At 29.4% G+C, this 23,423-nt stretch overlaps 2 protein-coding genes across 2 annotated transcripts; both read right to left on the bottom strand.

The window, feature by feature from the left end:
• Positions 1-7,916: 7,916 nt before the first annotated feature.
• LOC148238923 (multicopper oxidase 3-like) lies at positions 7,917-13,113 on the bottom strand. Its single transcript, XM_088206138.1, has 8 exons — positions 13,019-13,113; positions 12,834-12,957; positions 12,562-12,772; positions 10,324-10,547; positions 10,030-10,146; positions 9,833-9,959; positions 8,113-8,331; positions 7,917-8,044 (listed from the first exon to the last, which is right to left on the bottom strand). The coding sequence occupies exons 1-8, from the start codon at positions 13,111-13,113 to the stop codon at positions 7,917-7,919; spliced, it is 1,245 nt and encodes a 414-aa protein (XP_088062264.1).
• Positions 13,114-16,960: 3,847 nt separating this feature from the next.
• LOC148238922 (multicopper oxidase 3-like) lies at positions 16,961-21,237 on the bottom strand. The gene is made up of 11 exons (XM_088181882.1): positions 21,115-21,237; positions 19,677-19,836; positions 19,479-19,602; positions 19,208-19,418; positions 18,914-19,137; positions 18,728-18,844; positions 18,478-18,663; positions 18,128-18,404; positions 17,838-18,062; positions 17,299-17,520; positions 16,961-17,233 (listed from the first exon to the last, which is right to left on the bottom strand). Exons 1-11 carry the CDS (start codon positions 21,200-21,202, stop codon positions 17,112-17,114), a joined length of 1,956 nt encoding a protein of 651 aa, XP_088038008.1. The 5' UTR covers positions 21,203-21,237; the 3' UTR covers positions 16,961-17,111.
• Between the last annotated feature and the right edge of the window lie 2,186 nt (positions 21,238-23,423).

Raw genomic sequence — 23,423 nt, 5'->3', positions numbered from 1 at the left:
TAAATATTACTCGTTACTAAATTAGGCGTTAGAATGCATTAACTAAAATTTGAACGTGCGCCAAAATTACTGAAGCGAAATTCTTCCGGACAAAGTTAAATATCTAAGCGGTACTAGCACTTTATTTTGGTCCTTTTCTATAGAATTTTAATTCGTGTATTCCAGAGCTTAACCGTCTCTTGCAAGAAAACTCGATCGAGAGTTTCACAGTTTCTACTTAAATCGACGACGTTAACTATTAGTTCATGTTAACCCAATTTAGCTACCATATTATTTCTTAAGTTATCGTGTACATCCACTTATTGTTTTTTTCTACACGTATGAGAGATGTACATGAATAGAATAAAAACGTGTCACTTGAAAATTCTCCGAATATACGTCTACCAAGGGAAGACTGTTGCATCGGAATGATAAATGCTTTTACTGCTTTTTACTAACTTAGAATTCCGAGCAGTCTTTGTCCATATGTCATTTTAGAGGGAGAAAAAGTACTGTTTTGTCTGCAACGACGCTAAATTGCTGGGTGGTCACTTCAAAATGAGACAGTGGGCAAGCACGAACGTCGTATAATTCAAAGACCGTTTCGCGTATTTCGTTTCAAATATATGACATCTTCTGGTAATATTTTTATGCTATATAATAACGAATATAAAATATGTTTATTTCTTACCGAATTTACAAAATTATTTTGCGAAAAGATAAATACAGGTTGTTTTGAAAGTCAATTAGATTTAAATTAAACAGTTTTTTAATTTAATTGTCATTGTAAATAATAATAAATATATTGTATTTTCTCAGTATGTTTATAAAGCTTAATTTTCATTATGTCACATATGATTGATAACACATGTAGTCTTGGTGTTTATATTAAAATTCAAGGTGCATAATAAATTAAAATCCAGCTTAATAAATTTAAATATTCATTCACTTAAATCTCGAAGATAATGCATTGTGGAACATGTCAAAAATATCGCAAATCTTCAATAATATCCACAAATCTGGTTTATACCATTAATAAAAGATATAAATATATTGCCGCCAGTTTTTAAGAAAAATTCATAACTTATTCTAATAAGCTTTAAAATTAATTTAAAAAGAACATGTTGCAAATATCAAACAAAAAATGCATTATTTACAGTTAATAAACTATAAAATATTATACATGACTTCTCAATTATAAAGCTCTCAAAAATGACTGTATTCATAATAGATTTCTTAAAATTCTTACACAGTTTTTCATCGACTGCATTTTAAGTATTATAGACTCATCTTTTTCATGTCTTTACTTTCCGATCACATCAAGTATTCATAAGAGATTTTCGTTAACCGGGTATCGACTCCGCGCTTCTTTCTAGTTACAGATCTATAAGTTTGCGATTTTTAACGAAACGAATTCATAAAAATTTAATTCAAAATAAACTAAACCATAATATCTTAAAAGCATAGACGGTTATTTAGGTATGCATGTGCATATCAATCGCAATCTCTCTAGAAATGCAGCCATCTATCTCCGTAAACAGATTACGTAATCATTCACCAGTGATTCTTAAACGTTATTAGGGTATATATATTTAACTTTTAATAAGTTTCTGTTAATTGGATTAGTTTAACTCTTGAATTGTTAGTTAGCTTTTACATACACAGTTTATTAACGTTTGTGCACCTTTAAAATATTGATCAACCTCTTAATTAATTTATAAAATTATTATCGCATTCTTTCTTGCTAAACAGGTAAAAGGCAAAAAATAGTTAGTTTATTTGATATGAAATAAAAATGTCAATAAAACTTTTCTACTTTTATATCTATACATTAGCTTATGTTTGCAATATCTTACTTTATTATTATAACTTTTTTATAAAACATATAATATATTACAAAAAACTATACTCGAAAGTTTTTGTAACAAACAATATTAATACTACTTTTAAAACAACATGTTCAACCTACACTTTTTCAGTTAGTGGAACATTGAACTTTCCACAAAGTTTCAGAGTTACCTACCTACCTTATACGTGGTATTACATCTATAATATGGCACGCCGGTACACATCATTCGTTCGCATACCTATGTGTATGTATAAATATGTATGCGTACCCAGCGTCAGAGTAAGATGTTTTTATTTATTTCGCGGAGCACATAAAACAAAGTAAAACTTCGCCGGGTTAATGTTTTTTTCAGGCCACTAAAAGGGAAGAGGGGTCGTTTGACCGCCAGTTTGGGACTTTGCAGGGTCATTTTTTACCCCCTAGTCGTTATGAAAGTGGGACGACGGCGAAATTTGTACCGTCATACGAAACTTTTCATTGCCTGGAATTTTACAAGTTTCGCATTTATTTTCGATTAGCGAATCGATCGATTAACTAATATTCGTTATAAAAAGTACTATATAAATACACGCACTTTAAAAGAACATAAATTTATTTACAAGATCCGTTTTAAATAATAAAATGTGTGTATCAATAAAACAATACGTAGATTCTTTGTTTTTTTAGTAAATAAGTCATATTTAATTGAATATGTCATCTATAATTGTCCTGTCCTATTACTTTAAAAAAACCGTCCGAAAATAAAATTAAGTTTTCAAATCATTTTTAGTAAGGGCCTATTTGGCTACATTGTATTTTTTTTGGTCAAGCGTTGTTGTTGAGTGATTTTTTTTTTATATTTCAATTAAGTTACTGAATTTTTACATTATATATATAATTTTTAAATGTTAATGTGTTTTTAGAGAACATTTTTAAATATCATAGCTCTGTGTAAGGTTGAACTCGCTTTAGACAAGTAAAAGAGTTTCAACTCTTACGACAAATAAAATTCGGGGTTGCCCTTAAAATAAATTCAATGAATAAAAGTGCTTTACAAATTGACCGAGAAAATAATTTATATAAATGTTTGCCAATATATATAAAACTCGCTTACAATTTTTTAAAGAATTATATATATTTTAATATACAGAGAAATGAATAAATAATGTAATGAAGGTGGTAATGATATTTCTTAAGATAATTTTTTTGTTCTCTTTATCAAAGATAAATTATATTGGCGTGCTCGGGAACCATATTATAAAAGCATGTTTAAATATGCTTGAAACCAACACATCATATAATATTAAAATGGCAACCATTTCCTTAAGCGTTAATGCATTCTGTAAGACAAACCCTAGCATTCACAAAGCTTAATTGTAAACATGAGGTATATGATTAGAAAATTTAAATTTTCAATCAAATGTGTTTTATAAATCGAACTTGTATGATAAAAGAAACATTAAAAACAACATTGCTTGACAATATAATGCTCAAAGCTTCTCTTAATGTTAATATTTCTGTATTTAATAAATACTTTTGTATTATTAAATATTTCTGTATTTAATAAATATAATTCACCCAACTGATAAGGTGAACTTCTATAAATATAAACTATTGACGTAATAAAATAGTTAAATTAATTTAGCTGACATTAAATCAATTTATTTTATTTTTAACGGCTGATACAAAACAAAGTTATAATTAACTTAGTTACTGACAGAGCTTTGGTTTTTATTTTGATAAATATATAATATATGTTTAGCTGGATGCACAATATTATCGCTCATTGAATCGAACGCGTCAGATAAGCCTTTATGGTGCATTTAATGATGTCTAAGTGTGAATTCGGTGCAAAAATGTAATAGTAGAACATAGTAGCATTGTCCGAATCGCATCGGTGTAAGCTTCGTTCGGTGCTTTGCAATTTAGTTGGCTCAGCAAGAATAATTCCGTTCGGATGCGGGTATCGAGCGAGAGAAAATGCCATGTGTCCACCACGGCGGCCATTGTTAGAAGTAAAATGAGATCCAACCAGCAAGGGATTTATCGCCGGAAAAATCCACAAAAATGCCGAAACGCTAAATCGGTCAGATAGATATGGAAGTCACTTTTAATAACCTGCCTCAAGGGCGAAGCTAGAAAAAATATGATTTATGTGAGCTGATGTGTCTAACGCTTATATGTTATTATTTAATAAAACTGATAATTTGGCAAAGTATCTAATTCGTTTTCAGTCATATATTTTTAAACTCCTCGGACACAGTTCACAATGCAATTTATGATAATTTTATTGCTCGTTTTTGAAGCAATTTTCGGTTTATTTTCACCGGGACCTTTTGTACGTCACAGTGTACACCATATTATTTAAAAATACACAATATTTCAATATAAAAAAAAAAACATACATAAATTTTTTGCTACAAAAAAATAAATAAAAAATATTTTTCATGCCCTTTTAATGTATTTAAAAAAATAATTTAGCAAGAATTTTTTTTACAAAAAATAAAAATTTAGGTTTGAGGAAGTTAAATAACGCAATGAAAAAAAATGGTTTGACGAGCCATAATATACTTGCCCTATAACTGTGCGCATTTATTGCAAGTTGAGTCGATAATTATTTGTCAATTTAATATAACATAACAGAACAAATGTAATAATAAATTCAAAATCAGCGTTTCATTTTGGTAAAAATATATATATATATATCGTACGTATGGGGATGGGTAGTCATACTTTCGTATGTACGTAATATTTAATAAATAATAATGTTTTCATTGGCTAATCATTTTAATCGTCATTACGCTCTGGCACATAAAATACTAATTTTACCGCCTATATCTCGTGAATTTTTATTCTTTGTAAATTTCTCACAATTTACATATATTTTGTATACCTAATTTCTAAAATATTCATTACTTGATTTTTTCCAAGTATTTTTGCGCTCTTATGATGTGCTTTCTTTTGTAAAACGCTCATATGAGTCTGCGCATTTGACGCACGCTATTTTGTTACAGCGCTACTTTGGTAAACGCTCTTATGACGCAGCGCTTATAATGCAGCGCTCTTTTGACGCACGCCCATTTGTACGCGCTCATTTGTGACGTTGCCCTTTAAAACAATACATCTTCATATAATAAATAAGATGTAAAAACGGCTAAATGTGAAGTAATGTCTAATATACAGGTTGATTTATAAGTCGTTGCGTTTTTTAAGAAAAAATAAAACGTGTAATACTTTTAATCAATTAAATATATTTCATCATTTTTCACATTTATTCTCCACAGTTATAATTGATCAAAAAAAGAATGCATTTCTGAAGCAATAAACTTTTAATGTCATATCGATTTTGTAAATTACTGTTTTCTACCTTAAAAGAAAAATATATAGTAGTCGTTTGGAGCAATGTCCGGAGAATACGGGGATGAGAAAGAAGTTTTGAAGAAAATCCATTAATTTTGTCTATTGTGTTCCTCGATACATAAGGGCAAGCGTTGTCGTGGTGTAAAATTACTTTTTTATGTATATTGTCAAAGCTTCTTTTAACCTTAGAAATGCCAGCGACTCACCGGTGCGTCATTTGTTGATCATTTTTTTTACAAATTAATTTTTTGAAACAAGCTAATGAATTATTTACATTATTTTTAAATATTAAATACTATTATACTCGCTTTATTTTTTAGTAAACAAAGTATTTTGTGTTTATTTCTAAAAAATCTTATTGACCCGTCAAGAAAAATAACAAGTGAATCACTAAAAAGTCACTCGCGTTTAAAGGGTTAAGCCAATTAACTGAGCACACTATGTGTCTGTCTGTGGGTATCTTATCTTCTTGGGGTTGAAATTGGAAGTGATTGAAATTCAACCACTGCCTTTCATAATAACGCGTGTTAACGCAGAGAATCCACTGTTCCTATTCAGTAACAACACGACTCAATATTTTTTTCTAAAATCAATAATGATTGGCATATTGAGATTGCGCGAGGTTTTTATCAGACAATTTATTAGATACCTAAAATCCGCAAGTAGCCACCTTTAGTAAACTGATGTTTACAGAGCTTACATGCTAGCTCCTGTACCGTTAATCTTAAATCTGCTTTGATGGCAGCCCTAATATACTCACTAACATCTCACTAAGAACAACCTCATCTTAATTAGATATTTAGTATTAAAAATCTCAGAGCAAAATTGCATGAACCACATTTGACATTGCAATGCCATTTCTTTACATATATTTTAACTGCTATTGTCGCATTATGACTTAGTTAAAGCACATAAAGCATAATTTAGCTTAATTAAGAGTATTTTATCCCCACTGCCACTGTTGATTTTGGGTTAAAAAATATCAAAATTAAATATCTCGTTACTATAGAACATCACCGATACTACTGTTGAACGACACGAAAAGAATACTAAAATTATTTTTTAAATTCAAGAAGTTATCGATTTTTGAAAATTTTATAAAAAAAGCAAAGACTTATGAAACGATCATAGTAATTAGTATTTTATGAAATTTGTATATTTATTGTTTATTGGATTTTGCAAGTTTCACTGTATAAGGATGTCTAGCTTAATGGTATTGTTTTGCTAAGCCTAAACATTTGCTTAAAATAAAAGTGGCTCTGCCAAATAAAACGTTACAAATTCTTAAGAATAATATGATTAAGTATCTTAAGTTTTTGTACAATTTTTTAACGATATTTTAATTTTAAAATAAAAGATTTAGGGAATTTTTTTTCAACATTAAATCTTGATGATTCAATAAGACAAAATTTAAATAAATAGAACAATGCTTTTAATTGCAATCAGGTACAAATCATAAAAAATGCTAATCTGAGATTTCCCCGAATATTTATTTATACCAATTAGTACTGTTAAATCCAAGATTATCTCACGTAATTTAATATATCTGGTTATCCTAATGTAAATAATATAAATATGCTGTTTCAACAACTGATTTAAAGTTATTTGATCAAAAATAATATTCAATTAACAAAAGTAATCTCCGGCAAATTAACTGTTACAGTGGCCCCACGTTTCGTCCAGCCATTTGTCCAACTTTATGACTGCCTCACAAAAGAGGGACAGATGCAACCAGATATGTAACTCGTAGTCTGGTAGTCATTGTCCGAGCATGTGGCCAATCCTTTATTTCCGTCTCTTTGCTCTCGGCTCCTGTTCTGCTACGTTTGAAATTCTACGTAATACGCTCTATATGATATTTTCTCCGGTACGTGACTTATTTTATTGATTACCACCAAGGTTGCCCGGCCCCAAAATGCGGTAAATGTGTATATACCTTATTTTATGTGCGTTACAAAAAATTAATATCGGACAACGTACGAAAAGTATGCTAATACGTTACGGACGTAACATTTGGCTCCGAGAGATAAGCGGAGGAAAGAAAACGTTCACGTCAAAAGCGAAATGGTATAATATGACATCTTTCTTTCTGTAATATCGCGGAGGTTTTTAAAGAAACCTCGCATTAGGACGAAATCTTCGAGGGAACATATGTAACAAAAGATTCGCTCGGACAAAATTGAAAACGTTAACGTGCCACGAATCGTATGCAAAATATCATTTTGGGATGGGCAGAAAAATAAAAAAAACGATTTTACATATCCATTTTCTATGAATAAAACTTATGTACATATATAAGAGTGAAAGTAATGTAAATTACTTCTGCGGAGGTATCATAACTTTAGAAAATTTTCTTTTATTTCATTAAACAATATTAATAAATTAGTCTTATAAATAAACAACTATTTAAAAGTTTTCTACATGAAGTATAAAATGTTCAGTTTTATATTATTAATATTAAGTATAAATATTCAGAATGAGATTTTTAATAAACAACACTCGCTGTATTCAATTAATACATGATCATTTATTTTCAAAGCTAGTATTATATCTGCAAAACGGCTTTTAGGCTTATTAAACAAATTATACATATCTATGGATTTTACGTTTCAGTATATTTGAAATGCATAATAAATACAGTAAACAGTTTATTTATTATTATTCACTATAAAAGTATGTTAAACCATTACGGCTTTAGAATATTTACAATTATTAAAAAGCCTGTTTATAAATTATTAATATAATTCTTTCAACTAGGAAAATTTCCACACTTGGGAAAACCTTTGGGTATATCAGGGATCGGACCTTTGACTGCGAAGTGTAATGCCATTCCGTATGCCATATGATCTTCGATGTGACAGTGGAAAAACCATACACCTTGAAAAATATGTATAATTTTATTATCTGTAATGCACACCGTTGATTTGTTTACAGTTATTCCATACCTGGATTATCAGCCTTTAATCTAATTATGGCATACCCTTGATTTATCACAGTCATCGTATCTCTTCGAGCAGGGTTGGGATTATTATTTTTAAATTTTCCGTCAGCTTCCATTTTTTTCAGTTTGTCAGCAGTTAGTCTTTCTCCGGGTAGTCTGCCTTCCGCAAGAACTACAAATTTCATTCCATGCATATGTATCGGATGAATGACTGTATTTGTATCTACAAAAACATCATAAACCAGATATTTTTAGTTGTATTGAAACATAATAAAAAAATAATACAAATATTCACTTTTAGACTCGTCGAAAATCACTAACTCCACTAAAGAGTTTTGTTCTATGCTTATGATATGAATACATTGACAAATCTGCATACTATTGCAATAATCTGGTATTATTTTCTCGTTGCAAAAACTACTGAAGTTATTTTGATTCCCTTGCGTTAACAGCGGATATGTAGCAAGCGAGTTAGATATTCCATTTACTGTAGCCATATATATATTATTCGACGCTAAATCTAAAGAAATATATTTTTTTTATATTTATACATCATTAATGTTATTGTTTGAATTATACTTAAAAATTGCGTGTATTGCTTTGCTTCAAAAAACTGGGTAGTGTTCAATAATCTGGTGGCTAATGATAAATACTCTTTTTGATTGATTTCACCAGTGTATGAATATTTCCTTGCACCTACAAGATCTATGGTGCAAAACAAGTTCTGTGACGCATTACATATGGATAGTGGATGGTTAAATAATATTTTCACAGGATATCCTTCAACGTCGGGGGTTTTTTTGGGATAAAAATCTTCAAATAATTCTGTTTCATCGTAAGATAATAAAGCATTCTAAAATAGTAAAAATACATAAAAATCATTTTAATTATATAGATAAACCAATGCAACGTATTTATAACAATTTATTTTGACGCTGAAATTTGTGCTTTGGGATATTATTGTAAATAATTAAAATAAATAAAAATCAATATGAATATCGTCACATTTTTTAGATATTTAAATAATTACTTATTATTATTTTTTCTAAGCATATGAATTTTTTTCAAATAAATTTGATAAAAACGCTTAATCATTTTATAAAATTATCAATAAAAAAAAATTACTAACCTATTTAAAATTGCTTTAAAACTTTGACTTTTTGTAGCAAAATATGATGCAGATGTAATTTTAGCAATAATAATAACTATTTCATATAGAAATAAAAAATTATATATTTGACAATCATATAAAATAATAATAACAAATAAGAAGTAATAAAAATTGATTTTTTATTGCTAAAATAAATTCGATTTAATATAAATATATTTTATTTTTGAAAAGTTAAATAGCTAGATATTTACTTTCTGAGCTTTTTTTTAATTATTGAAAATTTATGATTTATAGTTTTTTACATGTCAGTAATAATAAATTACAATTGTCAAATAAATAAAACAGGACTTTTTAAAATAACCAAAAATATAATACATTCTTTAATGTAATCTAATTATTATATTATAGTAAAATTCTAAATATATTGCATTAGAATTTACGATTATATGAAAATGTAATGTTGAGTTTTTGTGGCAAAATATGGTGCGGATGTTGCAGGGCAAAATTAAAATATTAAAACATAATGGCAAATATGTAATACATTTTATAAATACCTGATATATTGGTAGTTTTGAACAAAAAGACATTGCCCTAAAGTGAATCCAGTATAAACCTGATTTTTGATTAGCATTAATTATAACATCGATTCTTTCTCCTGTCGTTAAATAAATAGTATCAACAGTTAACGGCATGACATCCTCTCCGTCAATTGCGATAATCGTCATATTATGATCTTGAATCTAGTGAAAAATCACGGTAGAACCTTATTTTTCAATAAATAATTCTTATACTATTTCGAATCCAATTTACCTGGATTTGTACCGGGCAAACCATGCTTCCTGCATCAATAATTCTGAACCTGTAGGTCTGACCGGGAGTCACGTAGAATGTTTCGTAAGGCGTGGGAGTGAATGCTTGTGCTTCAACCTGAAAACAGAAAGATCAAACAAAAAAGAAAGCTCGCCTTTTCACGGACAAGCAAGAAAGTAAGAGATAATTTGCGTAAACAAACGGAATAAGTAAACCAAAGCGCCGATTGAGTTGTGCGGACGCAATTAAGTTAATTGTTAAAGAATAAAACTATCGCATAAGAATAGCAATTACGTCGTAGAACTTTCCGACTCCGTTTATCAGCAAAGCTTGCGGCAAAAGTCCGGGTTTTCTCGTTGGTAAACCTATCAGGAACATTTCCCCGGATTCGTGTGACCAATCAGAGACTACCATTGTATGTTCTGATAAATCATTGTCGTAAAGCTTGTAACTTGGATTTTCTTCATTAGGCCTTCTAACTATCAAACCACCAAAAGCTCCATTATATCTTTGTTCACCTGAAAATATGAAATCAGTATGAACAATATTAAAATAAAAAGGTTATCTAAAATGTATGACCATAGAATTTTAAAAACAATATGAATTTTACAAATTTTTATTAATACAGCAAATCCTCATAGAACGCTTTGAAGCTAGTTGTGAACAAATCAAAATATATGCATTTTATTAATGGTTTTGCAATTGACTGAATTTATTTATTGATTTATTATTTTTGACTAATATTATTAAATATAAGATACGAAACATATGGTTCAGTTCAGACCTATCAATGTTATTTTAGTTTTTATTCGGTTTACCTAAGCTTTACAAAGCAATTCTCGGAATCGAATGTATTACCATTAAAGTAATAAAATCATGCGTTTGTACAATATCTCTTCTTCTTTAAATTTTCATAAATACCTTGCTATAAAAGTTTTTTTAGAATTATTAGAAATTATTATAAATAAATGATATTCTTGCTTTGACTGCCAGCCGAGATAGACGCTTTCATCGTTTGCAACAAAGTGACCACTTTTATCCCGCGACGGCGCATTACTCACCCAGAAAGATTTCTTGCATTTTTTGTGTAAAAACTATAACTTTAAGGGTCTATCTACATTTTTAATTTTTTTCTATAATATATGCTCAAATACGTGTCAAAACAAATATTTCGACTACCCTGATTTAGATATTATCAAAGAATCGGTCTTCAAAACCCGATCTGCTATGGTTTAGGCTACAACCGTTGATATGGACTCCCTTTGCATGACATTCATTCAAGGGTGTGAGCATGGCTCTAAGTTAACCAGCCTCAAGGAGGAAATTGCGATCCTTTGCCAGTAACTTCTTAAGGACACCGCAGCTATCTTGAGGCGCAAAGCGAGTTCTTAAAGAGCAAAGTTTTTGTGACTTCAAAATTCGCTTCTTTTTACATATCTAATTTTATAAAAGCGACGCACTTACCTAAGCCAGCTTTTTCGCTAACATTAAGGGTTGACAACTTACTGGTCAATAAAATATAATGCACCAGCATGTTGGATGAGCCTGCAAAATTTGGCTGCACTTTCCCGACTTTAATAATGCACGTCAAACAATAATGAATACTTCACTTTATTTTACGTCATTTAAGCGCACAGACTCAAGAATAATTCCTTCTTTGGTTAAAAATACAGAAATATCATGAAAGTTTTAGATAAGAAAAATCTTCTTTTATTCATTTACATTTCTCGAAAATAAACCGTTATGCTTTGCCATCCGTGGGCTTAACACGACTTATTCTGCTAACGAGATTAAAGAAGAGCTGATCTCGTTAACCTTTCAGGTGAAAAGCGTAACCCAGAGCATTAGTAATAAGAGAAAAAAAGCAATGCTTCTGTTCACTATCACACTAAAAAAATAGCGACCATACTAAATCCATATATAGCTAAGCATTTATTAAATCCAAGGGTCACATTTTAGACCAAAATAAACAAAAAAAATCTATTCTGCCATAGATGTCAATTATTTGTCCATTCTACCATATAATTGCAGGGGTAATCCTGCTTGCGCGAAACAAAATTAAAATACATATTGCAAAGCATAATAATCAATCTTGGGAAAATACAATGCAATTTAAATCCAGAGAAAAAATGTTTGTGGATTATATTAAAAAATTTACGCCGCGAATCATCAAAAATAAAAAAAATCATGTATATCACAAAATATTGTATTCACCGTTAAATTAAAAGCTAAATCTATTTGAAAGAACCTACAAAGTCAATGCATTTTAAAAGTTAAAAATGGATTAAAAATAAAATTACAATATAAATTAAAGATGACCTCGCGAAACACATGAAAAAATTAACGCTGAAACAACTCAAAAACTAGCTAGAATTATAAACTTCCTAATCGTAAAGCTACTACTTTAAACTACTTGTACTGATTGCCATAGATTAATTTTTAAAAATTATAAATTCATCCCTTGCTTGATCGTATTTTCCGTTCGCGTGGAAAATAAAATCTATTATACATACCAAAATATATTCCACATACCTGAATGTGAATGATAGAAATTCGTTCCATCCTCATCCGCGTAATAAGAATAGCGAAAATTTGTCATGGGGATTATGGGACATTGAGTCACACCAGGCACACCATCCATAAACGGAGTTTTTCTATGTGAAATACCATGCCAATGCAATGAAAATGATTCAGATAGCATTTTGTTGTATACGTCTATTACGACCAAATCGTTGTAGCATACCTAAAATTTTAAATAATGATTTTAATAACTATATATGTCATTATAGTTCAAATATATATACCTCGATCAAAGGTCCTGGCATCTGTCTGTTTATAGAAATGATTCCTTTTTCAAATCCATCATTTGGTACACACTGCGGTGCATAGCAATCTTTTAAAACGCCTTGAGAACAATTTCCACAAGCTCTGTTAAAATTATTAAATTAAAAACTATTATTTAAGTAATATTATTTGAAATTTTAAATACTTACGGTCCCATTGCATGATAATTTTCAACGTAAAACTGCTTATAACAAATACGATTTTGCGCAACTTGGCAAGGTCGTATACAGCTTGTACCATTTTTCAAATCAATGTTTAATGAACTTAGGTAATCATCAACGTCGCTATACTTTAAGTTTGGTGGTAATTCTAAATTTAAGTATAATTAGTATATAATAAAAAAATTGTTTTGCACAGTATGTAAATTATTTATGTAATCAAATTACATAGTGAACAGTATGTTCACGCAAATAAAATATACTCACCAACAACTGGCAAATTATCTTCGTTTGTCATTACAAATTGATGCAAACAAATCGAAGCAAAGAATATAAGAATATACCAGAGATTCATCTTCACTATGATCGGATCGAACGTTTGAATAGAAAGTTTTTAAAACACACTGCTGCTATTATATAAAATTTACGTTTATATATTCACGACGTACGTGATAATGTATCTCACTTAAAATTATATTCATGTTATAGCGTAATGAAATTTTCCGATATGCTAGCACTGTGCTTAAGTACAAAGTACATTTTTTAATTGTATTCTTGAATATTTTCAATATTTATTTGAATATATAAAAATCCAGAAAAAAATATTACAATAGCACATTTAAGGCAGTTATTGATCGTCGTTTTTTAATATTTAAGACAGAATGTCGAGATCTAGCAAATTTTAAGAACAATCCAAAACAGGTTTGTTTGTTGTTTTGCTGTCACAGCATCCACTCCCTCAAATATTTGCCGTATACATTGTGCCTGAGGCGAAACAGCAGAAGTTGTTTGATCGCTGAACGATCGCAGCCTAGTCCCTTGTTTGTGTTTCTTTGGCGTGTACATTTTTTTGTAGTTTACTCTACCTGATTTTAAATTTTAGCATAAAAGACCCTGCGAATTCTTAACAGATATATTAAAAAACATACACATTTTACTATGCTATGTACTAAAAGATTAATTAAAAAAAAATATATTTAAATGCGTAAATATATTCATATATTTTATTTATTATATAAAAAAAATATTTCAAAAGTATGTAAATATTCGTACCCAAACTAAAACGTTTTACTGTGTTATTTATTAAAAATTTTAAATTGTGTATCTATGAACTAAGGAAGTAAAATTGTAACTATGTATAAGTTTACACATCTTATATATAATTGTTCTAAGCCTTTTATAATTTAACATTTAATTTTCCACTCTATTAATCGTATCTCTTTGTATGAATGGTGTATAATACACGTAAACAAAGGAAATATATTTAAACATAATTATTAAAAAATAGTAATAGAGTTGGCATGGTGATTTTCGAACCTCCGCTAATGAATTCTTTTGTTGTCGACCAATGAAAAATAAGTATTTTAATATAAAACAAGATGGCCGACAATAACATGACAACAGTTGTGAATTATTCTGCATTGTTCGATTTGACTGAATATAAATAATCGGATTTCAAATTAACTAGGTATGTTATGACTATGAATATGAAATATATACACGTGTAAGGATTATAAGAATACATTGATTACACTAGATAACAATCATTAAACAGTCTTCGTGATGAGATCTTCAAATTTTGATTTCCCGTCGACGGACTACGAGGCCGAAATGTGAGTTTTACCTTTCACAATACATAAAAATTATCTATGCTTCCCATTTAATGCACATATACGTTAAATTTGACTGACCCAGGTGCATTTTAAACGTGAACATGTAATATATACTTGTTTAAATACATTATACGATCTTACTATAATTATTCTTAAATATTTTTAATAAATATATGGTTTCACAATATAGGAATATAGATTTATATATATTTATATAGTTTTTTTTATAAAATATTTTATTTGTTTTTTTAATTATTTTTATAAATATTGTACATGAAAATGGTAATGAATCAGTATAATATAAATTATATTGATGTACGCTACATAGTTAGATGTTTATTTTTGTGGATAGTTAGGTATGCTTGAGTAAAATCTGAGTGTAAATCACGAACGCTTGGGGGAACATGCTAATTAATTTATAAACTAATTTATATATATTATTATTGTCGTGCAACAACTTTCAAGAATCGTTCAGTTTTGGTAATTACCAGAAATATGTAATGTTCTCATAGCCTCTCGATTTCGGATGTCGTAACTGCACTACTGTTGAAGTGAAGAGAAAAGCGGCTGCTTTTGCGATCTTCTGATCGATCTTTCGCGATACTAGGCGTAGCTTAGATTAATACGAGTTTAAATGAATCCCCATGAGTCTTAAATAGGAAGTAACCAGTGTTCTTGATTAAGGTTTCTGCAGGAACTGAATGCCAATTGAAAGTGAGGAAGTTTTTCTTCTCTGGATCCTCTCAACGTACATAGTAAAAGCGACAAAGATATGGAAAACTTGTTTATATAATATATGTCGTCTTTCTTATTAAAATCCATAGATATAGGCATTACCTAACAGAGTGGTTCCCACGTTTTTAAATTCATCGTATGACAAAATGTACGATCAAACTTTTACTAGTAATATTTTTTTTTATTAGAAAGCAAATATGTTTTTATGATTTATATTTAACATATAGTTTCTGAACACAAAATCTAGTTTAATAATATTTAGTTCTAAACCAAAGTTGATAATTTTAATAATAATAAGCTTTCGGTTTATAGCTTTTATTGATAGAGCAAGAAATAGTAAAAACCTCTTTGCTTTTGTGTTGTTTTTATTAATTTGTAATTTTTATTACATATACAATTCAAATGTCAGCAGTAGTCGTATTTAGAATGTATAAATGAATATGGTATTTATGATACTGTAACCACTTCTTATGAATACTGGAGCTATAGTTGATGTTGCTGAAAGTCTTTTATGTCTGATAACTTTTCTCTGTTTTTTCCAATTAATACAAGAATCTAAGTAAGGACCGAGCTCACATATAGTATTTTCTCACTGTTTATAATAATACGCTATGAAAAAATCGTGAGTATTGCTGTTTAAGTTCATAGATGACCACAGTGGTTTTTTTAGCTTTAAGTTCATGATACCACTTCGCTCTATTTTAAAAAACTTTACTATTGAGAATCAACACTAATATATATTTTTTAATTGTAAATTTTTCGATGCGAAATGATATTTACTAGTATAATCAGATACAATGGAGTAAACATAATTTATTTAATTCCAAATATCCCTCCCAGTCCTGGGCTCCACGAAACACATATTTTGCTATACATATAAGCATATTTTTCGTAACTAAGACATCTTTCTTTGCTACTTTTATTTTTTCCTATTATTAAGATATGAAAAAGCTCGTATTTCGGACCTCGAATCATGTGTCTGAGGTACTTAATCTTCCTCCGTTTGATGGTTGAAACGAGTTCTCGATCTCATCTAAGGATATCAATACTGGTAATACCGATACCAGTTATACCAGTATTGCCTTATGTTGTTGTCTTGTTATTGCTTTTTGAACGTTTAAAAACTATTAGCCGTGAGAGAAAATATTTAGCTAATGTAAATAAGTACCAGTAAATTTAGTTATCCGATCTGAAAAATCAGATCGCAGTGGGAACGCTCGGTAACGAGCGTTCCCACTGCGATGGCGACGACACGAATTTATTGCTTGTGACGTGAATTTTTTACTTCTGAGAATGGATAATTGTTTTTTGCGCTATTGGTCTAAATTCCAGTATTCAGTAATTCAGTATTTTTATATACAGAAAAATAGTATTTTAATATTTATTTGTAGAATAGAAAGGGTTAACTCGTACCTATTAATATTTATTCAAGAAATTATATTACCATGTTAAAAAATATAGAAAATGAGTTTTTGTCATAAAGCCCGGAATAATTGTTTTCCCAGGGCCCAGGCCAGGCGGCTCTGATGTGTGTGTAAATATATCTAGGTATATACCATTTTGTATATAATAAAACAAATATTTCATTAACAATAATGTCATAAATTTTAATTTTTACTAAAAATAACACATATAGTAAAATAAAAATAAATTATTGAACAACATATTTAAAAATCGTATCATAACTAATCGTCGGTCATTTTCAGTCGGTCTGTTTTTTCGGGTTCATTATTTAGAAATCTCCACACTTAGGAAAATTTCGAGGTACTGGTGGAACAGGACCCCTAACTCCCATAATCAATGTCATACCATACACCATGTGATCTTCAACGTGACAGTGCATCATCCAAGCGCCTGTTATTAAATAATTCAATTAAGCATAGCCTCGTGTCAATACATCCAAAATAATATCTACAAACCTGGATTGTTGGCTTCAAACTTGATTACAGCGTACCCTTGATTTTGAACGCAGATCGTATCCTTTAATACTGGACTCTCATTATCCGTTTTAAATAGCCCTTCTGCTTCCATTTTTTTCAATCTCTCGACTGTAATTGAAGTGTTTCCAGGTAACCTTCCTTGAGCCACAACACTAAACTTATACCCATGGTAATGCAACGGATGTACGAGTGGAAAGCTATCTATAGAATAAGTAATGAAAAATTAATATCTTTTAAATTTATTCGATCTAATTGCTTCTTTCTACTAATAAAAAAAATTAACTTGTAAAAGATACTAAATTTATAAGAAAACATTGTTCATTTTTAAATGTAACTCTGATATTATACTTATTGCCACGTCTATATCTACTTAATACTTAAGTTTGAATATTTTAAATGCTTCTTACAGGCATTTTATTTCATATGTTTCAACAAACTGTGCTTAGAAATGTAAAATTACTATCTAATTTAAACATACAAAATAATGGTTATTAAAATTAAATTCAGAATTCACTTACCAGGCGATTCATCAAACATAACAAACTGGACCATAGACTTATATTTTATGCTGATGGCATGCGTGCAAACGCATATTTGCATATCGTTACAAAAATCAGGAATATTATTTTTGTCACAAAATTGATTTATATCATTCTGGTTGCCTTGTGATAGTATCGGATACGTTGTAGGCTCGTGTGATATTCCGTTAACGGTGGGCAAAGATATATCATTCAAATCAATGTCTGTAAGCAAATTTTATTAATGATATTATATGTTATACACGCGTATCTTAAAAATATATATTTACTTAAGAATGGCGTATATCTATTAGATTCGAAGAAAGCAGTAGTGTTCATTGGTCTGATGCCGACAGAAAGGTATTCTTTTTGACTCGGAGGCTTTCTCCAATTACTAGGTGAATCCAAACTTATCAAGTCCTTTACGCAGTAATTGTTTGGAGTGTCTCTGCAATCCATTTCCGGGTGATTCATTATTATTTTGTAAGGAAATCCCGAAGGTTCTGGCCTAACACTGGGAGACAATCCTCTTTCGCCGCTGCCCGGTTCGTAAGATAATACGGCAGTCTGAATTATAATTAGTAACATACATGTTTATCCATGTGTTAACTTATACTTTATATATATTTAATGCGGATACCTGAAAGACTCTATTATTTTGACATATACCAACGGATTGGATATGTACCCAGAATAGACCAGATTTCTCTGTTGCTTCTAAAACAACATCGAAACGCTCTCCAGTGTGCATGTACAAAGTGTCTACTTTTAAAGGTTTAGTGTTACTTCCATCGGCTGCGATTATAGTCATTGTATGGTTTTCAAACTAAAGATTTAATCATTAGAATAGTTTTTTTATAAATTGAATATAACATTATAAATTATAATACCTGAATTTGTACGGGACAAGCTGTACTGCCAGCGTCAATAAGTCTAAATCTGTACCTCTTCCCCGGAGTAACATAAAATGTTTCATATGGAGTTACCGTTAATTCTCTTCTTACTTCCTACAAAAATCGCTTATTTATTAATATTCTCAAGTATTATTTTAAAATTAAAATTTAATCTATTCTTACATCAAAGAATTTTCCTTTTCCATTGATGAGAATTGATTGAGGAAGCAATCCTGGAGCTCTTGTTGGCAGACCAACTACAAAAGTTTCCGAAGATTCGTGTGACCAATCGCTAATTAAAACCGTATGTTCCGTCATATCTTCTTCGTATAACTTAGCTACAGGTTCCATTGACAGCGGTCTTCTGATAACTAATCCTCCGTAAGCGCCCAAGTACCTTTGAGAGCCTATTTGATTGTTATTAATATTTTTTTTTTAAATGTATATATATTATATTTATAAAAAATCACCACATACCTGAATGAGAATGATAAAAATATGTGCCATATTCTTCTGCAAAAAATGTATATCTAAATCTAGTCTTAGGATTGATGGGACATTGAGTGACATGCGGAACACCATCCATGTATGGAGTTTTTTGTTGAAGTATGCCATGCCAATGTATAGTAAATGTTTCAGAATGCATTTGATTGAATACATCGATTACAAGCAGATCATCTTGACACACCTAAGCAGTAATGCATATATATTTAAAATATATTTAAATAAAATAACATTTTATAAGCACCTCAATTAAAGGTCCAGGCATTTGTCGGTTGATCGTTATAATGCCTTTTTCATAACCGTCTGTTGGAACACATTGCTTTCTGAAACAATCTTGAAGAACTCCTCTCGAACAGTTACCGCAAGCCCTTAAACGATTTTACACAGTTACATACAAACTTTTATGGCGTAATGTTAATTAAATTAGTGTTTAATTTCTTACGGTCCCATGGCGCTGAAATGTTCCACGTAAAACCTTTTGTAACATATGCGATTGTAACCAACTCGACATGGTCTCATACAATCTGTCCCATCGTCTATGTTCACTCTTATTGTTGATAGATATTTGTTCACTTCGAATAACTGCAAATTATTGGGTAGTTCTATAAAATATTAAAAAATACATATTAGCTTTAAAATCATTTTAAAAATAAAAATTTAATTTAATATGAAAAATGTAGCTCCCTAATTTGTACTATCATTCAATGATAAATAGCAGTAAACCAAAACATATTGTTTTGGGTGTGTTTTAACGTTTTAATATATTTTAAATACATGGTTTTCTCATAAAAAATTTAATCCAAATTTGATAATTTACTTTATAATTATTATAATACAGTATAAAATTAATTTAGATACTAGTTTAATATTATCTATAAAACGATTGTCCAAATACAATTTGATTTATTTATAAATGACGCTAAAACAATTAATACAAAATACTGTATAAAGATAGTACTTATTGCCATAGTTAATATTATGTACTCATTAGTGTAAATTAGCCAAGTAACGAGCAAATAACAATCAAATTGGTTTGTACGTAATTAGGCAATTTCGAATAAATTTTAGATATATTTATTTTATCAACTTGGAGTTCCGGTTAGCATTTCTGCTACTTTATAGAATAAAATTAACATAATTAATTGCTAAATATACTGTTAGGTACCTATATATTGAATATATATTATATAATATAACTATATAAGGAATCTTTTTTTATTACATTCATATTTATTAAGTATTGTATAGGTAAAATAGATAGCATACGCCTCATCTTTGTATTTATTTCGTGACCTAATTTTTTTACACTCTTTAACCCAAGATTAACCCTACCCTTTGTTTGAACTGCCGGTATTTGGCCGACTTTTATTAGATTGGATAATTTGTAAATGTCGCGTACACCTGTCGGGCATGGGTTGAAAGCGCAACTTTTCCCGGAACGCCAACCGCAGTTGGAAACATCTGCCGTCGGCCGCCGAAAAGCCTTTATGAAAATTCCAAACACACAACCCAGGGTTGGCTGTCTTCAAAATTGGAAGTGCAATATGGGGAATTTGCGATGCGAAACTAGCGTCAGATAATCCGACGTTGAAACACACATGTATGATATATGCATACTGCAGAAATAATATGACAAGACAATAATAATGCACGTGATACTTTTTAGAAACTATAGTGATGTATTATACATAAAATATATAATCCCACTTACTATGTAAATCGATATTTTACATTAGACTGTCTCGCAAAAGTCTCCTGTCTAGACTAATAAATAACTACGACCTAAAATACGCCTCTATATATGTAACAAAATATATTTTATAACTCTTAAATTTATTCAATTAAAGAAAGAAATATAAGATATAAACAACAATACACACCTATAACTGGTAAATCGTTTTCATCTGCCGCCTCTCCATATTGCAGTAAAAATTTAAGCAGTAAAATGTAACACAATTTCGAAACCATGTTGTCACTTTAAAGTCTTAAAGTATTGTATGTACGATTCACGCGATTTTCCTTCTTTATATAAGCACACACAATCATCTAACATGACAAAGGCCATAGCGTTTTAATTAATTTATGAGATGTGAAGTTTTTAAGATGTAGTATGTGTGTTATCTAAAGATGCATATTAGTGCATAGCAAACGCAAGATAAAAACAAGGTTAAAATAATCGTAATGTGTGCAAATATTTACACTCCAATGTTTATAATGCACCTAAAGTTCGTTACTCTAGCTATAGTTTTAAAAATATTTTATAGATGGAAAATAATGCCTTGAATTAAATTTTATTATATGTTAGATGATTATTAATCAAAACAATAATGAATATTTATTCTCACTTTAAACTTTCAAGTATGTTGTAAAGTGACATTTACTGATTGTAAAGTTTTATTAAAAATATATAAATGTCACTAATACTTACTTAATATATTTTAATACATACCTATAATATTTTTTGGGTACTGGTTGACTTACCCCGCTAATAATGATTTTCTCTGTTGTAATGTGCCTTAGGCTTACTGACTCCTGTCATGTTACAAACGAAGAGTTAAAAACAAGAAAAAAACCCACGCTACTGAGCAGCCTGACAGTAATCCAACCCATTCCTTTACGTGTTTCAATACTGGTTTCGATAAGTTAAACCTATTAACACTTTTTAGTGCATGACTAATTGTAGGCTTTTTCCATAAATATTTATTACAAAATAAGTAAAAACTTCAAGTTTATTTTTTTGATTTTCCTTATTAAAAATAGATAAAAATGGTTACATTATATCGAGTTTAGAAAAAATAAATAAATATTTTTAGGTGAAAATAAAATTAAAAATATGTGAATTTATTATTTTTAGTTATTACTCTTAAGTTGATTTATAACTATTTACTTAACTAGGATCTAAAGCTTTTTACAACTATTTAAAATACACATTTGTATTTACTTAGGCATTTCAAGATTATATTTAATTTTATGTTAAGTTTTTAAGATTCACAGATTCCTAAGATTTCTGATTTAATATTATCGTACATAACATTTTAATAGTATTTTTTTGTCATAACTATTACAATTTTATTTTATGGATAGATTTAAAAAAAAAATAGTGTGTATACAATATTTGTAACGTTTCATTGAGTACTATAACTGATTTCACATGTGTTTAACACTAGGGATAATAAAGTATAATCGCTTTCATAATCTGTTTATAAAGTCAAAACAATTCTTGTTGATTTACTTATTCTGTTATATATCGATTATATTGATAACAAACCAATTGAAACTGAGTTCCAGGATATGCTTAGTAAATTTAAGCTTGAAGTCCAGATTTAAACCCAGTTATTTTGGTCATTAAAGCAAGCGTTAACTTTTTGATGATTTCTTGTCATTGAAATTATAAGAAAATTTAGCAAAAACTAAATTATCAATGATCCCAAAAAATTCTGGAAATATCTGTCGACTGTCTCAGTTGATGCCAAAAGTAATGAACTTATGAAAAAAATATTAGCCTGTACACAAAACATTGCTGACGTTTTTGCGCAATATTTCCGTTCTGTATCCGAGAAATCTTTTTTTTGTCCTTTTGATTTTTTGGTCAGTATTAAAATTTTAAGTACGGCTTTTTCAATGTCTGATTTTGTTTCCGACTTCATTTTAAAAATCTCACCGCATCTCCACAAAAAGTTGTTGCTCTGATACTTAAAACGTTATCATTTACTGATCTTTAAAAATGCACATAAGTCAAATTGTGTATAAAGAACTATAGTGTTGTAATTTCTTGCTTAATTGTTCATAATATTTATCAATAGATATGTTTTGAATCACATTCGGTAAGTTGTGTTAGACCAAATGCGTATGTTTCATCCCGCCTAGGATTTGCAATACCAGTAGTGCCAAAACCGGTAATATCAGTATTGGGAAAAAAAATTAAATTCGATTCTACTGGTATTACCAAAAAAATACTAGTATTATTGGGAAAAAAACGACGAAAACGTGCTGGAAAGTACCATACTGTCTCATTTTCTCGATCCCATTTGCCATTAAATAATTCCTACGATCTCGGTGAAAACATTTTGGTTAGAGAAAATAGTATTTTTTTATTAACTATATCCGTCACTTTGATCAAGACTATTATGGCACATGTAATTAATAATGGAAGCTATTAAAAAATGTTCAGCTAAATTTGACTTTATTA

This window comes from Plectrocnemia conspersa, unplaced genomic scaffold, assembly GCF_051122295.1.
Source record: "Plectrocnemia conspersa isolate PC_06_02 unplaced genomic scaffold, ASM5112229v1 ptg000001l, whole genome shotgun sequence".
Lineage (NCBI taxonomy): Eukaryota > Metazoa > Arthropoda > Insecta > Trichoptera > Polycentropodidae > Plectrocnemia > Plectrocnemia conspersa.
Note: the sequence above shows the minus strand (reverse complement) of the source record. Positions and strands in the feature narration are given on the sequence as shown.